The sequence below is a fragment of the Cynoglossus semilaevis genome, chromosome 14 (assembly GCF_000523025.1).
Source record: "Cynoglossus semilaevis isolate Cse_v1.0 chromosome 14, Cse_v1.0, whole genome shotgun sequence".
In the NCBI taxonomy this organism is placed as follows: Eukaryota; Metazoa; Chordata; class Actinopteri; order Pleuronectiformes; family Cynoglossidae; genus Cynoglossus; species Cynoglossus semilaevis.
Window position 1 is genome coordinate 20,771,446 of NC_024320.1, and position 15,641 is coordinate 20,787,086.

Genomic DNA, 15,641 nt, shown 5'->3' on the forward strand with positions numbered 1-15,641 from the left:
ACAAACTGGAAGTGGAAAGTTGTTGGGGTTTTTTTAACGTTACTATGCTGTACAAAAGTCATGCAAATACATGAGCGTCCGTACTTCATATCTGAATCTAATATGCATCCACAGACGTTTAGGATTTAGGGGGGAAATCAGACACTGAGTAAAGAGGCATGCATACAAATGGATATCATAAGTCTGGCAAAAGATAGAAGCTAACCTATTTAATTGTCTTTCAAGGACAAGCCTTTTATAACTGTGGTACACTGGCTGACACAGTAATCAGCTCCAGCTGGATTTCATTCCCTGCCAAACCTGTTTCAGCGGGGACATTCATTTATGATGATGGGACACCCCAGGCACTTTCCAAAACCAAAAGGAAAGGCACACAGGGATAAATCAAAGAATGTTTAAAGAGCTGCTATCTGTCGCCAGAAACTGACTGTCTAGAATGGGAAACCTGAGTCGGAGTGCTAAAAACAAACCAACAACAAACAGCCCTGCATCTCCACAGCTGCCAAACACACACTTAAGTCTCAACCTGTGGGTGAGCTTCATGTGTTCTATGATTAATGTTAACACACATTTGCACAAAGGATAGAGAAAACCCTCAGCGATGCAAACGCCGTGTAAGAAACCATAAATTATCCATGGCCTGGTGTCTGATTGGCCGTGTGCGCAATCTCAGCAGGGTGGCCTGAGATCTTGTTGCCAAGGTAACAGTCGGGATCCTCCCAGTCCCAGCCCTATTTCTCTCCTTGCAAGATGCAATAAGTTAAGTCAACATTGATGCAACCAATAGATTAAAAAAGTATCAAATAAACCTAACATATGTACACCATTATAAGGTGCTTATTATTATGCATTATCTTTTCTTTTTTTAGGAATTATAATCCTGATTATTTATTTTTAAAAGGATGTCCAGTATACTGTACATGTATATACTTTACAATACTTCACTCCAGCTTCCAATGTATGGTCTTTGTAGATAAAACACAGATGCAGTCTTTTGTGAGGATGTAAGCCCCAGGTTATGTAATGCTTTGTAGGTCACTGAGTACACTCACTGGAGTTGAGAAGTAGATCTCCCACAGTGGCCAGACTGAGGTAGGAGACTGTCACTCATCATAAATCAAGTCAGTTGTGTGTAATCTAACATTACATTAAGGATTTAAAATGAAACCACTAAAAGAAGAGATTGTCTAGGATCCATTAACAATATCGGTACATACGGTTTCAATACATTAGTATTATTATCTTCCAGTGCTTGATTCTTCTACGTTGTGGTACCCCTTTAGTAACCCCTTTCTAAATGACAGATGACTGGCCAAAAGGTGGCGTAATTGAAAATGTTAAGATTATCATTAAGAGGAACCGCATGGGATATATTAAGACAAGCATCTCGGAGAAACAACCGAAACAGTTTGAGATGTTTAGAAAATGTGCTGAAAGAATTCTGGATTATATATATATATATATAATTATAATTACAGTAAATGAGGGCAAGAGAATGAACAATAAAAATAAAAATGAATTACCGGATGAGGATTTACCATCAAGAACCTCTGTGGTGAGGTCTTTGTCATACCATGACTATATTATATTACTGATACTAAAGTTATATAATGTTCAAGGAAAACAACATAAAAAAATCCGCCAACTGTAATAATTGTGACGTCGTCACATAACTTTAAACAGTTTCCGTCTTTCACTCTTATAGTATACAAAATAAACGTTGTTAAACTTTGGGGAGACAGCACCATCTAGCGAACCGAATATGATCTACCAATTCACACGATGTGTTGACATACGTTTTTATACACCTGAAATAAACGAGAAAAATTATTTATTAAAAATCTTTTTTTTAAAAAACGATTGTAAATATATCTAAATAATTAGTGACACTTACAAAAATAAAAAAATGGTTTCTTATCTTGCCTCGAATACAGGGCGCAGCCATGTTGGATTATACCAACTGCAAATTACGCGCTACAATTTAATTAACATTACTAAATGTGTTGCTGGTTAAGTAACAGGTTGTATACATTAAAAATTAAAGTATTGTAAACTTTACCCGCTGTGTATTACTCATTAATGTTTGCGTCTTGAACACAATTAATGTTTTTAAAACGGACTCCCTTGTTTTGAATGCCATTGGTACAATCTATGAGCATCATGGCGCTGAGGGCAGTTGGAAAATGCTGTCGGTCCTTACTAAATCAGTATTCTAAAGGAATCTTATTAAATGTTTCCCAACCAGGATGGATCGAAAGCAGCAGAGGAGGTACGGCAAACACGCATTTCATACTTGTCATCTATGTTGATGTGTTGCTATCCATTTGACTGACTGCTGTGTAGACTTTAAAGGATTAGCACCATGTTTTTGTTCAGTGCTACAGCTAACGTTTTATTAAAACTATTCATCGCCTTTAAATTAATTTCCCGAATGGTTCGTTTCAACTGTGTGTTAGTGTGATGTTACTGTAAAGTGACAACCAATACTATAAATGAAAATTTTTACTTGATTGGTGGGTCCAAGTAAATGTTTGACATTTCCATGTTTGACTTTTATTAAAACTATACTTGTTTGTTCGCCGCTTTTGAACCGACTTTGCAGAGGTTGTCGGTGTGTTAATACCTGAGGGGTGAATAAATAGTTGTGGCTAATTAAGAACATATAAAGTATAAAATGTTACTGACACCAACACAATTTCTTTATTAACTTTCAAACATCTCATCTCTGCAGCAAAAAGGCATCTTTTGTCAGAAGATGTTATCAGGATGAAAGACTTTCGGGAAAAGAAGCTAGCTCTATCTTTCCTTGGCAGGGGACCAAAAGGTAAATAACCTTTGCAATGGCACTAAGGGTAATCAAATCATTTAAATTTGTGTTTGTTGACAAAAAACAAAAAATAATTTTGCTGTATTTTACAATGTTTTTTAGAACAACATGTCAAGAAATTAATCGAGAAGCTGCAAAAACATGAGTTGATCCTACAACAGGAGCTGAAGTCTTTTCTTTATCTATGCGATTCTGTTGAAGACATGGTGATAGCCAGAGATGCAATATATCGGTAATGTAACGCCTCTCATGAGTATTTCAAAACTTATAATGTGCTCTCTAATATTGTAAAATTAATAAATAATTAGATAATCTCTATATTGCACAAAATGAAACAAATATGTTTTTGTTTGATGTGCCTCCCCAGGTATCATACCGAGAATAGTAACGTGGCTTTTGGGAGTTTTAGGTTTGGTCCCCTCTTTTTGAGACTGTGCTATGAGCTGGGTTTGGATGACATGGCTGCTGAAACAATTACTGATAAGGTAATACATCACACCAGACAGCTGAGAACTGATGTGTTGAACAAGAAATACTGAATTATGTATATTTGTTTGTGTTAACAGAAAATGGAAGGATTTTTCAATGATCGGACATCTTACCACATTACCACAGACATGTTGTTTTCCAGAGGTTCTTATGAAAGTAAGTGGGGGAAAATATGAAGTATTTATTTTCTGTCTAAATGTCTTAGAACATTTTTTACAATGTTGGCCTTTGCAGGTGCACTTGGCGTAATAAAAACCATGAGGGACCGGAGGGTTGGATTCACCGGAGACACATATACATTAGCAAGTGGTACCTGCTACAAACTGGTAACTCTATAAAGTTTTTTTTTCTGACGTAATTTCTGACAAGCTTGTTTTGAGGATGTATCCCGGTGTAAATATTCTGTTTTATTTTGGTCAGAACACAGACGAGTCCTTCAGAATATGCACTTCTCTACTGGAGGAAGCAAAGAACAAAGGAATCTTCATCACCAGAGTGGCTTACTGCTTTGCAGTCATGTTAGCACTTCGGCAGGTATGTTTTGTTTTTTATTCTTAACTTCCCTTAATGCAATTACTATCATGAAACATTTTCTGATATCTGTCATGTTGTTTCTGCTTCTTTGTGTTTGTTTGCTTTTTTTTTTTAGAATGAAACCAAACAAGCACAAGCGCTGTATTCACAAATTAGGATGACAGACAACTCTTTATGTCAAAATGTAAAGGTAAGGAAGCATCTGATTGACCTTATTTTACAGCCACACCACTGTATCATTTACTAGTTTTTTTTATTTTATTTATTTTCTTGTGATTTAGGTTGCACGTTTGTTTTTTTAATTTATTTTCTTGTGATTTAGGTTGCACTACTAGCTATGTCCGGAGCAGTGACAGAGGCAATGTCCATCCTGTCTGCTGCCTTGTCATTCGAAGACTATTCGTTTTTAAAGAAGCCTGAATTTTCACGTGAAGTGGTGAGTTACAAAGTGTTTGCTTATTGAAACATCATCAACATATTTTTGTTTTTGTTGCCTTGTAGCAAGTGCACAAATCTTTCAAAAAAAGGCATTGATAACCTTCAAGTTATGTTGTCTGTGTTTGAGCTGTTAATATATAGAAATACGTAGAAGAAAAACTGACTCTTTATTTATGAACTATTTTACAGTTGGATTTGCTGTCCACCTGCAGTTACAGAGGACCCCACATGGTGGAAGTGCAGGAGTTAGTGCATCATCTCCAACAGGCAGGTCTGGTTACTCAGCAGACCCTCGAGGACATGCTGTGCCAAACACCGTCAACAAAAAGAAATCTAGACCAGATCATTCAAGACAGAAGACTGAGCAGAAGGACTATGAGGCCACTCAACTCTATGTTGTTGTCAGAATGAGCAAACCATATTTTGTTGTTGAAGGCGGTCACATACTGAAAACAGGACTATATTGTCTGCCATTCACATGTCACACATCTACGTCGCTGCAGTCTTTGTTTTTTTTTAAGAAATATTTTACCGTAGTTGCCATAAAATTAATTAGGTCAATTATTGGTTATAATTTGGTGATATAAATTACTTTAAAATCCCCATTATGTGAAGAATCTGAGAAAACAAAGTACATGCACAAATATATTATGTAGCGTTATAAGTATGTGAACAGAATGAAATAAAAACTTGTTTTCACTTCATTGTCAGCTGCTTAATAAAGTCGGTTATGATTTTATATTTTTAATGCATAGCTTAGTGAAATTAACACGATTGCGACGAGGAAACTGCAGCCTCACAGACGCTGATGTAAACAAACCGTGACGCAAATCCAATCCTTCCCACAATGCACCGCTCGCATTTGACGACCAGCTTGCGAGGAGAACAGCGTTCTAACCCGAGCAAAGGTAAAGCAGAGTGGATGGTTATGAATTAACAGAAACTGACGTGGCTGCGTTTTAAATTATTTTTGGACTACTGCTTTGTGTAGGACATATGCTGCGTTGACATTTGTCTCTAGCGGCAGCTAGTAGCGGTGCTATTTAGCATCAGCTAGCCCGTTAGCTGGCGCTGACTGACGGCGAGAAGCTGCCTGAGGATAGGGGATCTGCATCCAACAGACCCAGAAAAGAAATATTTTTTACATATTTTTAAACTTCGAAACACTACTTCAAGACGTCGACGCATTGGTTCCAGTGGGTTAGCATTAACTTATCTAAATTTGGGCCATCTTTACAGCTATTGTTTGGTATAATTAGACTTAGATCTGTGTAGAGTGGTTTAGTAGCAGCAAACAACAGACCCAACACAATGAGCTCCGAGGAAAATTCAGCGACCGATAAAGGAGCCCCGGAGGACGATGGTATGACCTGGTGGTACCGATGGCTCTGCAAAACAGCTGGAGTTTTAGGGGGAATATGTAAGTATTCGTTAAAGTCTTTCTTTATTAAAGAAAAAAAAATATCGAAAGTATTTCGTGTATTATGATTTATTTGGTTTATCTTCAGCTCTACAGCTCAATCACGACGATTATTACTACTATTATTTATTTTCCTGGAATTATCATTTATGTTTTCCGTAAAGTATATATTTGTGATAAAGTCAAGCATTTGGTTTGATTGAAGTAACAGTTACCCTCGTTACTAGTGGGTGATTCATCCTGTAATTATTCATGAATTGATCAGTCAATCAGCTTGTTGTAGTTCCTTCACAGATTAAAATCATCAGTCAGTAAAGACTCATGTTTATGTTTTCCAAAGCAGGATATATATTTATTTATTTATTTTGCCACATCTTACCAACAGAAAATATTGGTACCTATTGTCTCTATCACTCTAGCGGCAACGTCTGGCTCCTCGTGTGTTTTTACTAACAGCTTCAGCTTGGCATTTCCACACTTATGTTATCATATGATAAACAGACCTCCACACACCACAGCAGGAGGCTGGCGTTCACGGTGAGAGGAGTGATTTTTCTTGCTCTGAACGCGGTCTACCAGCAGCAGTTCAGACTTTCTGCTTCCTCCTCTGTCACAGTGACACCAGAGCTTCGCTGCCTGTATCACATTAACCACACGGGGCACTGCATATTCAATAGGCCCTGTATTATTTAACAGGCTGGATGGCCTTAAGAACAGGTTATGATGCTTATTCCACTGTTTTTTACCACAGTTTGTACTGCAGATGTTTTGACTTTCAAACGTTCTAGTTTTTGTTTTTATCATTTTAGCTAGCCATCAGATATCATGTATAGATATTACACAGAATAATAAAATTTAACAAACAGCCACAAAACATCACATAAATTACATATACTGTATAAGTACATAGTACTGCATTAGCTAGTACAAATTGCTCAGAACTAAGGTTCAGGTTAAAATGATGAAATGAAAATGTTTTTTAAAAAATGAACATTGTGCAAAAAAACCTCTGTAATCAGACATGTGTAAATGACATATACTGTATAAGTACATAGTACTGGTAAACAATTGTTTCATTGCTGAGTAAAATGTAGTTTTGGTCAAAGTGCAGTGCATTTTGGTAAAAAAAATGACCTTGGATTGTAACTGAGCTGAATCCACATCTACGTATGTCTAAAACATTTGTTTAATTTTATTATTTTTTCCCCCAAATCTTTCAGCTTGTGCTATAGCGGGAGTGTGGAACTGTGTCACTGTGAACCCTTTAAACATTGCTGCTGGAGTGTGGATGGTGTAAGTCGTACTACTGTTCTGTTAAGCATTGACAGTTGACATTGAAGACTTTATGTAAATATATAATATACAGTCTATTTGTGTGTGTGTGTTTGTTTGAATTCAAAAGTAATCTGTAGTTTTATTGTAGCCACACAAACATATTTACTGCACCTCTCATTAACAAGGTCATACATAGAATCTTGATTATGTACAAAAGATCACACCAAAAATGCATTGCATTGAAAAAATAGGTGCTGCCTAAATGTTTTGGATTAAACATATTCAAACAATTCCACCTGGTGTCCACTAGGACTCCTTTTTAATTCATATCATTAGGTTAATTGATAGACAACACGGTGTCCAGACGTAGTCGAAAAGCTCTTTCCAATTAATGACATTAAAAATTTTAAAAATCATTAGCCCTGTGTGATTCTGACATTGTGTTTTCTCTTCTCCGTCTCCTCCTGTGATGTGTAGGTTGAATGCCTTTGTTCTGTTCCTGTGTGAAGTCCCCTTCTGTTGCCAGTTCATAGAGTTTGCTAACGCAGTGGCAGCTCGTGCTGACAAACTGAGACCATGGCAGAAATCCCTGTTCTACTGTGGGTGAGTTCAAATCTGATACATTTTATTTAATACAATGTAAGGTTTTGGTCGTTGAATTTTTTTTTCCGAGAATAAATATTTCGATGTTGTTTCCAATATTTGGATTTCTCTTCTGTCACTCAGGATGGCGCTCTTCCCTGTAGTCTTAAAGTTTTCCTTTACGACCTTGTTTGGAAACGCCATCGCCTTCGCTACAGGAGTTCTTTATGGCCTGGCTTCTTTAGGCAAAAAGTAAGCAGATTTGTACTCTCTGTTATAAATTGTGTCGTGACACATATCAAAGCATGGTAAAAGCACACTCAAGTCTTTTCAGTTTACTGGCATGACCGTTAAATTTAACTGACCTGTGTCTTTTGATTTGCCACCCATTTAACAATAAACTTGCCTAAAACAGTCTCCAATATTATATGCTTTCTAATCCATAGGGCTGTCAATGAACACAGTATCCATGATTAGAATTTGTGACATTAACCAGATTAAAAATGTTAACATAATTTAACACATGGTGACAGAATGGTGTGCAGTATATATATATATATATATATATATCACCAAAACATCTTGAGATCAAACTGCAGTGCCTTTTTATCCATGACATTGATCCATATTAATAATTTTGCCATTCATATCATCAGGTGTGAAACACTAACATTTAACCCAAAAAAAGTCAGAATTAAAATGTTTAATCTTGAATAGATTGACAGCCCTGCTCATTATGGTGAACAATAATTCTGTGTGAGACTTGTTCTAATTCTACTGAGCCTGTGACAGTGTTACAGCTGTGAAATAACCCTGTGTGAAACATTAACACCTGATGTCTCTGTTTCCACTCACCCCTCCCTCCTCATTACATTTTATTATCACCCGCCTGCATCCCGCCTTCCCTTCCCTTTCTTTCCCTCACTTTATTCCTATCTCAGGGGAGACGCAGTGACTTACGCCAGACTGCAGCACCAGAAACAAGGCGACGAAGAGAGTGCAGCAAATGGAGCCTTAGAGTGAAGAATCAACCGTCCAATACTACCGTCCCCACTGTTTTCAGTATTTTAGTTCTTCCTTTACTTCCAGTTCTGTCCTTTCATCCATCCATCCATCCATCCATCCTACCTCTCTTGCTCTGAACTCTGTTACTTCATCACAGTGAACCTGTGTTTACACCTTTTATTCTCTTCATTATTATCTAAATAATAGACTGATTGTAGGTTCGATCCTGAAATCTTGGCACCTTTCCTTAACTTGAAACATGGGATTTTAATGTTATCTCGGTCGCTTTTATTAAGCTTTTTGTTCTTAGTCACTACTGAAAATAATTAAGGGATATTTTGTAGCATGACATTCTGTCAAGTTTTCTGAAATAATTGTTTCTTTTTTGGGTTTTTTTTTTTGTTTGTTTTTTTTAAGTTTCGTCATCAAGTGTAGATTTTCCATAATGACTGTAAGGCTGTGGGGACCACCAGGCATAGTGGTTAGCACTCTTGCCTTACAGAAAAAAGGTCATCTGTTCAAACCCCAGCAGTAGCTGATGGTCTTTCTATATAGTGTGTGGTGTGGATTATCTCCAGGTGCGTTCCTCTCACGATCCATGTACGAGGGCTTTAGGGATTTAACACAAGGGAATGTATTGTTTCAAACCCAAAGATATACTTTTTTTTCCCTCATACTGTATGAATTTTGTGTTTTCCTTGAATTGTTTCTTTCCCCCTCGGGTTGTAGACTAAATGTTTGGTGGTGTTTCTTGAAATCTTATCAGTGCATCGGTCTGCTTGTTTACATGTGGCTGCTCACACTGGAGCAGCTCTAAGTCAGGTTGTGTGCAGATTTCGTGACATGTCATGCACAAGGAGAAAAAAAAATGGAAAGTGCGCTTACTTTATAATCCGTCCTATTTGTAATGTGTTGTATTTATTATACTCCGATTTTAGTCTTCATCGGTGCTTTTCCAAAACCCGTTAAAATTTTAACGAGGGAGCTACGTAATTAGTTGGCGTCCCACCCGATCATCAGAGCCACAGCTTGCCTTTGTTCCTTAAATGAGGTATGTGTTGTGTTCAGCAGTCCCTGTTTGTGTTGATATGTTGCCTTGCCTCTGTTGTATTGTTGGTATTCCTTCACTGCATATACCTCTTACAGCTGCTCTGGAGCTCCTGTCTGACTGTTACTGACAGATCACTCTGTGGGTGGATCCTCCACACATCACCACCTGATCTCAGGTGTCGTAGTTTACCAGGCGTAACACACAAAACCAGTGGCGTGTGTGTGTATAGGTCAAAAGAACACTTTTATCTCCATCATTTCTGAGCCATTGTAAAAACTTTGTTTAACATTCAAAGTATTCAGGAAAAAATGCTGACAAACAGTAGAAAAAAAATAATAGAAAAACCAGCAATCGTGCTACAATCTTAACTGAGTTGTTAAAGGATGTAAAAGACAAAAACCCTTACCGCAGTGATGAGCTGACAGCATGCTGGTCCCTGTTGTGTGCAGCCTCTGAGTACGTCCCTGCTGTAAGAGATATATGTGTGTACCATGTATAAAGTGTTCTGATGTGAAACCTCATCCTCTAACGACCTGGTGAATTAAACAAACTTCCTACTGCTGCCATGGTCTTGGTGTCTTTTCTATTGATTTTTGTCTAAAGAGAAAGACATTTCAGCATTAGCAGTACTATTGTCAGTATACGGCATTAAAACTGCTGGGACCGCCTGGTGCAGGGGTCTGCAACCTGTGGTTCTCGAGCTACATGCTGCACTTTTTGGCGCCCTGCAATGGACCGAGTTTTATCTGACTGCATATAAAAGTTTTCCCAGAGAAACCTCATGCTTGGCACTTGCTAGTGGCAGCCTGTTAACAGTGTATCTGCTGCTAACACAACAATTTCCCAAATATGGGATCAATATAGTACAATTTTTTAATTATCATTTTACATCAGTCATAGCATAGTGGTGTACTGTGTTTACTGTAACGTGTTGCTATCAGTCATAGCAAATATATCAGTATTATACGTTTCTTCAGCTTGCTTGCTAACAGCCAAATAGCATAATATCACTATAATATGAGATTACTATAAGTTTGCCGTTTTCAGATTAAGGAAGAAATGTTGATTGGTCCGTGCAGGTGACTATAGTGAGTGTGTAATACACAACAGTTAATGTCAGTGAACTGTCAACAGATTTCTTGTACTACAGTAATTTAAACACCTTAAAATGCACTGTTGTCGTCATTAAAAGAGTTAAAATGTTTTAGTGTCCCTCTGTGAATTGTATTAGCTGGTAATATTATTAAAACACCTAGTTTGGTGTTGAGGGTTGCAGACCTTTGGATTAGTGGATAGAGGTTTTTTTTTTCAGAGGCCCAAAAAGGTTCAAATCCCTCCTGTGTGGTGGTGTGAGGACCTGAAGGTGTTCAATGCTGCTCATCAATAGGTCAAATACAGGACAACAATGTCTGTTTATGTCCAATGAGTGATTCTTCTTCTTCATGTATATCCACAGTCAGTTTTTAATATAAGTGCGTGATTTGAGTGACTTCAAGAGATGAATGGGAAAAATATTCATAGCATTTATTATACAGATCTGACAATAAGGCTTTTGAAAGCAGAGCAGCTGTGATTGGTGAGTGGATTTGCTCTCTTTGTTCACTGTCTGTCGTCGTATGAGAAACTTGCATATCAAAGTCTTTGACCTCCTCCTTCACGGCCCATAAATGCTGCCGATTACCATCCAACCTAAGCTGCTTCAGCCGTCTGAATATTTATCTTTGCTTTGTACACGAAACAAGTGTTTGCTCTGTGAATCCGTCAGGTTTTCTCCTTGGTGGAAGGTTACAAAACAACAGCAGTCCTAACTACAGTACAATAGTGTTTTATTTCTGTCATGATTATTAAGATTCTCACTGTGAGTGAAACTGCTCAAACCAAATTCCTAACATTAATCTATGAAGTCCACTTTATTATGAGTGAAACATTAATCTATGAACTCCACTTTATTTTTCGACTATTGTTGTGTTCTTCAAACTTTTTTTTTTAAAGAATTAAAAACCAAAAGGGAAGTGTAATTTATCACCTTATAATAGTTCCGTCTGGGTGTAAAAATAAACATTCGAGGTCTGTTGTTGTTGTGATGAGCGGACGACTGGAGGTCAACTGTAGTAGTTTGCAACTATAACCGACAGGGGGCAGGCAAACATTTTAAAAGTGTGGCACGTCTCCGCTTTGTTTTCATATTGACTGTTGGTAAGTGTAATATTTTTAAAACTAAGTTGGGAAAAGAGAATAAGGTGAGGCTACGTGATTTAAGTGGAACTGACAGAGAATCAAAACTGTATTACCTGTATGTTCAACATTTCAGTTCCAATACTGCCACACAGATCTATTTGTGTCTCAACTCTAAGATTTATAAATCTTTATTCTTGTAAATGTTAACTTATTTCCATAACATTGCAACTTATTCTCGTGATCTCGTGACGTTTTTCCTTACCAATTTCGAACTCTTTTTTAATTATATTACAGCGTTCACAGGTCTCATAAGAACTTTATTTTCATTCATTTAACGTTATGTTCATGATTACTGACTTTTGGCTCCATTCTAATTGCAACAATATTACTCTTGTAAACAAATGATCTTGTAGCAGTTCAATGAAGTTCAATGAAGCGTACGCCATTTTGTTTATATAAATTTGCCACAATTTTCCGTAATATTATTTTTTCTCGTAATATGACGATTTCCCCAAATTATTTCTCATATTTGTTTTACTTTCTTACATTCTCTCACTATTTTCGTCTAATATCTTCCCCTTCAGTGGATGTGGCCCTGTGTGGAGTAGTTCAGTGCCGAGGCAGGGCTGCTGGGAACTTTGCAGCACTGAGGGAGTCGCTGTGTGATTTGGTGAGAGAGGGGGGAGAGAACGGGAGGGAGAGGAGAAGGAGAGAAAGGGAGAGAGAGGGAGGTATAACGTTACCAAACGACGGGGATTCATAAAAGAAAAAGAAAAAGGAAGAACAGCGAGCGAACCGAAACACCACCTGGAGACAGACAGACAGTCAGGTACACAGTCACTGATTATCGTTGTTAGCCTCATCCATCGTCTCCGTGGAGACACATGTGAGGACATTCACCAGCCTCGGGGACAGAGGGCGCGCACACCCGCGTCCCTCCTGAGGACTGGAGCCGTTGAAGCTCAGGGCAACAACAATGGGCTGCGTTCTTTCGTCCACAGGGAGCGCACTTCTGGAGCCGCGCTCCGCCGTTCTCACACATGAACACACCGCGGCTTTCTGTGAACCAGTCGACGGTCGCCGGTTTACTTGTTGAGCCGCCTTCGTGCCTGTTTGGAGCCCGTGTCTTGTCGGTTTTTAGCGGGAGTCCACGATGCCAGTTAGAAACAGGTACAACCTGGTGGACGATGTGGCGGACTCCAGGCTGCCGCTGCACAACGAGGAGGCTTATCAACACGGGATTTGCTTTCAAGCCAAGGTGACGTTAAAACTATTCATTCTCTTTATTTGGGCTCGTGTTTTTCCCCTGTTTAAGTGCCTGTATGTGTGTGTTCGAGTGGCAGGTGCACCGTGCGCCCTCAGCTGGGACTATCAGGAAGTTTGAACACATGGAAACACATGTGGCGAGTGTGATTGAAATTGTCATTTGAAAGTACATTTAATCATATTCAGACAACGTCGTCGTCTTTATTTTATATACTTATATTATTAAGGAAACACCTGGACATCGGTTCTGTTTATGATTCTGGGGACATGTCAATAAAAATGACTAAAATAGTAATAATAGATAACATGTATATGACAGCATCTATCAGATAACTAAATGTATATCATTTTACGCCACTAAAAGTCTGGACACATACCAACAGAACTGTTGTGTGAATACACCAGATGTATTAGTGGTAAAACGTAAACAAATCTACATTTAGAATTGCGTGCATTGCACTTTAATAAAAAAATGTATTTAAGTGATACTGTGATGTTCTGCAGTTGTTGCCCAGCCTCGGTCTGCAGCTGCTTTTCATTATCTAAAATCTGACACAATCTACAGTATACACACTTTATTCTATTCAGGGAGCGAGACTCTAATATAAAAATGTCAAACACACAATGATATAAAACTGGAATTTGATAAGTCGCTTATAGCAAAAGCATTTCCTAACCTATATCATATAGTCTCACCTGTGATTTTCTCACACACACACACACACACACTGGTGTGTAACCCTATCCTGCTAAATTCATGTAGGGGCATTATCATGAAACAGAGCTCAGTGGGAAAAAGGGAGAGTCCAAAGTTCAAACACAGAGTTGGGAGTGGTCCCTTTAGTGCTGCGTCCCGTTTGTGTGCAGTTTGTGTATTTTGCACGAATGGTAAACACGTTATTTGCGTTGTGTAAAACCAAAACACGATGACTGACTAAAAAGACACAACTGCTCATTTGCACAGTAATTCATCTGTAATCTAAAACCTGTATTTACTTTATGTTCATACTGTACTGTTTGAAACTGGTTTCATTTTGGTAACAATTCAAAGGATCCTTCAAGAGGGGCCGGGTCAGGAGCAGATAGATGGAGCGTTCATGTGAACTAAGATAAATGATGAAATGAGAAATGTAAAGTCATGCATAAAGGCTAAAATGCTAAAATGCTTTGATCATTTTCTACGCCATCTATTGGGGAAATGTGGGTATTGCAGGGAAAAGGGCCGAATTAAAAAGCTGAACGGGCTGCATCCGGCCCCCGGACCTTAGTTTGCCCATGCCTGTGTTACAGGATATTAGAACTAACAATGTTTGGGACAAGATTGCTGAAAAAAACTACAGAAGTAAAAATATGACAAGGAGGAAAGTTACAAAAAAGAGGAAGAAAAAAAACAAAGAGTAATTTGCTAATTTAATCCAGGGTGATTTATAGGGAACATAGAAAAATGGCTTGAATTAGCCATGAACTTCAAAAATATTTCGAAGGAAATAAGTCATCAAAAAAACGTAGCAACAAACCAATTTTTTAAATGGGTTTAAAAAAATAAAAAATAAAAGAGGAAGAGGTGAAAAGGACTAAAAAAATTGTAACGTCTGCCAGATAAGACAGCCAAAAGTTAGACAACAGTCGTAACATTTCAGAATATCAACCCTTGAAATGACCACGCCATCAAAAACATTTCATGGTGCAATGAGCGAAGGTGCATTTTACATAACGGTTAAAAGTCTTAAAAGTCATGTAAATATTTCATCATTTTACTGCTTCTGTGTTTCTTCATCACGGCTGGGTAGTTAATGTTTCCATAGTGAATACAAATGCAGTCGGAGCGACGCACTCTGACATTGACTGATCACCAAGATTAAAAAGCATCATGAGGGAATTGAATCAGGAGCGATCAATTGACTTGACGTTCACACACAGATGATGTGATTATCGATTGACATTGGCTTGATTTTAAAACACGTAACAACGTCCTGTTTCTGATCGTTTGCTCCACACAGTACGTGGGGAGTCTGGATGTGCCGAGGCCCAACAGCCGGATGGAGATTGTGGCGTCCATGAGGAGAATAAGGGTAAGACCCAAACAGAACACCAGTCTGTGTCATGTGGAGATCGTATGGAAGTCACTGTCATTTGAATCGATGTAATTAACTCGGAGTTAGATGTCTTGTCTTCGGGACACGTTGTTATGTCAACTGGTAAAGCCTGGGATTAGACCCCCTGACCTTTTGGCTGGAAGACAACCCACTTTACCTACTAATCCATGGCCTCACCCCTGAAACAGTGGGTGCTGTCGGATGAAATGTTTATTTCAGATGCAGTGATGCGTGTGCGAGCAAGACAACAGATTGCAACTGCTGGTTTGGAAGATAACAAAAAAATATTTTTTTTTGAGGGAGGAACACTGACAATTGTTTAGTATTGAATCGGTGTGTCAGCAAACATTGATAACAAAGTACAAATCAGCTAACAGGACAGTGAAATTATTATATTATATAGCTCCACCCGATGGTCAACTTCTATTTGTCTAATAAAAAAAAAATCTTTCCCCAATTTTTGTCCCGTCGAAAATTGTT

The 15,641-nt window shown here is 38.2% G+C and overlaps 4 protein-coding genes across 13 annotated transcripts in view; 3 read left to right on the forward strand and 1 right to left on the reverse strand.

Annotated features, from left to right (window-relative positions):
* Window positions 1–15,641, reverse strand: part of dab2ipb (DAB2 interacting protein b) — a 791,247-nt gene that overhangs the window by 247,659 nt on the left and 527,947 nt on the right. The gene's annotated exons all lie outside the window — the stretch shown is intronic.
* On the forward strand, window positions 2,127–4,800 carry ptcd2 (pentatricopeptide repeat domain 2). The gene is made up of 10 exons (XM_008325788.3): window positions 2,127–2,269; window positions 2,732–2,824; window positions 2,930–3,059; window positions 3,195–3,312; window positions 3,394–3,472; window positions 3,551–3,642; window positions 3,737–3,850; window positions 3,966–4,040; window positions 4,173–4,286; window positions 4,478–4,800. Exons 1-10 carry the CDS (start codon window positions 2,134–2,136, stop codon window positions 4,697–4,699), a joined length of 1,173 nt encoding a protein of 390 aa, XP_008324010.2. The 5' UTR covers window positions 2,127–2,133; the 3' UTR covers window positions 4,700–4,800.
* On the forward strand, window positions 5,157–10,183 carry cacfd1 (calcium channel flower domain containing 1). Of its 2 annotated transcripts, XM_008325790.3 has the most exons (6): window positions 5,179–5,196; window positions 5,564–5,708; window positions 6,929–7,001; window positions 7,461–7,586; window positions 7,710–7,817; window positions 8,507–10,183. In XM_008325790.3, the coding sequence occupies exons 2-6, from the start codon at window positions 5,600–5,602 to the stop codon at window positions 8,586–8,588; spliced, it is 498 nt and encodes a 165-aa protein (XP_008324012.1). In that variant the 5' UTR covers window positions 5,179–5,196; window positions 5,564–5,599; the 3' UTR covers window positions 8,589–10,183. The 2 variants fall into 2 exon arrangements, with proteins under 2 accessions (XP_016893951.1, XP_008324012.1); XM_017038462.2 differs by having other exon boundaries at window positions 5,157–5,708.
* Window positions 12,068–15,641, forward strand: part of LOC103390080 (carboxyl-terminal PDZ ligand of neuronal nitric oxide synthase protein) — a 29,958-nt gene continuing 26,384 nt past the window's right edge. The window contains exons 1-3 of one of the 2 annotated variants that reach the window (XM_025062577.1): window positions 12,068–12,628; window positions 12,801–13,057; window positions 15,066–15,137. In XM_025062577.1, coding sequence (XP_024918345.1) covers window positions 12,953–13,057; window positions 15,066–15,137 — 177 coding nt within the window. In that variant the 5' untranslated portion in view covers window positions 12,068–12,628; window positions 12,801–12,952. Of the gene's footprint in view, window positions 13,058–15,065; window positions 15,138–15,641 lie in introns of both variants that reach the window. The other variant, XM_025062576.1, reaches the window with a different exon arrangement.

What these genes read in the sequence shown, in the direction of transcription:
- ptcd2 (XM_008325788.3), top strand. Translation starts at nt 2,134, where the DNA reads ATGCCATTGGTACAATCTATGAGCATCATGGCGCTGAGGGCAGTTGGA. An exon ending in CCTTGGCAGGGGACCAAAAG is followed by an intron (nt 2,825 to 2,929) that starts GTAAATAACCTT and finishes AATGTTTTTTAG; the next exon opens with AACAACATGTCAAGAAATTA. An exon ending in CTGAAACAATTACTGATAAG is followed by an intron (nt 3,313 to 3,393) that starts GTAATACATCAC and finishes TTGTGTTAACAG; the next exon opens with AAAATGGAAGGATTTTTCAA.
- cacfd1 (XM_017038462.2), top strand. Translation starts at nt 5,600, where the DNA reads ATGAGCTCCGAGGAAAATTCAGCGACCGATAAAGGAGCCCCGGAGGAC. An exon ending in TGGAGTTTTAGGGGGAATAT is followed by an intron (nt 5,709 to 6,928) that starts GTAAGTATTCGT and finishes CAAATCTTTCAG; the next exon opens with CTTGTGCTATAGCGGGAGTG. An exon ending in CTGGCTTCTTTAGGCAAAAA is followed by an intron (nt 7,818 to 8,506) that starts GTAAGCAGATTT and finishes TTCCTATCTCAG; the next exon opens with GGGAGACGCAGTGACTTACG.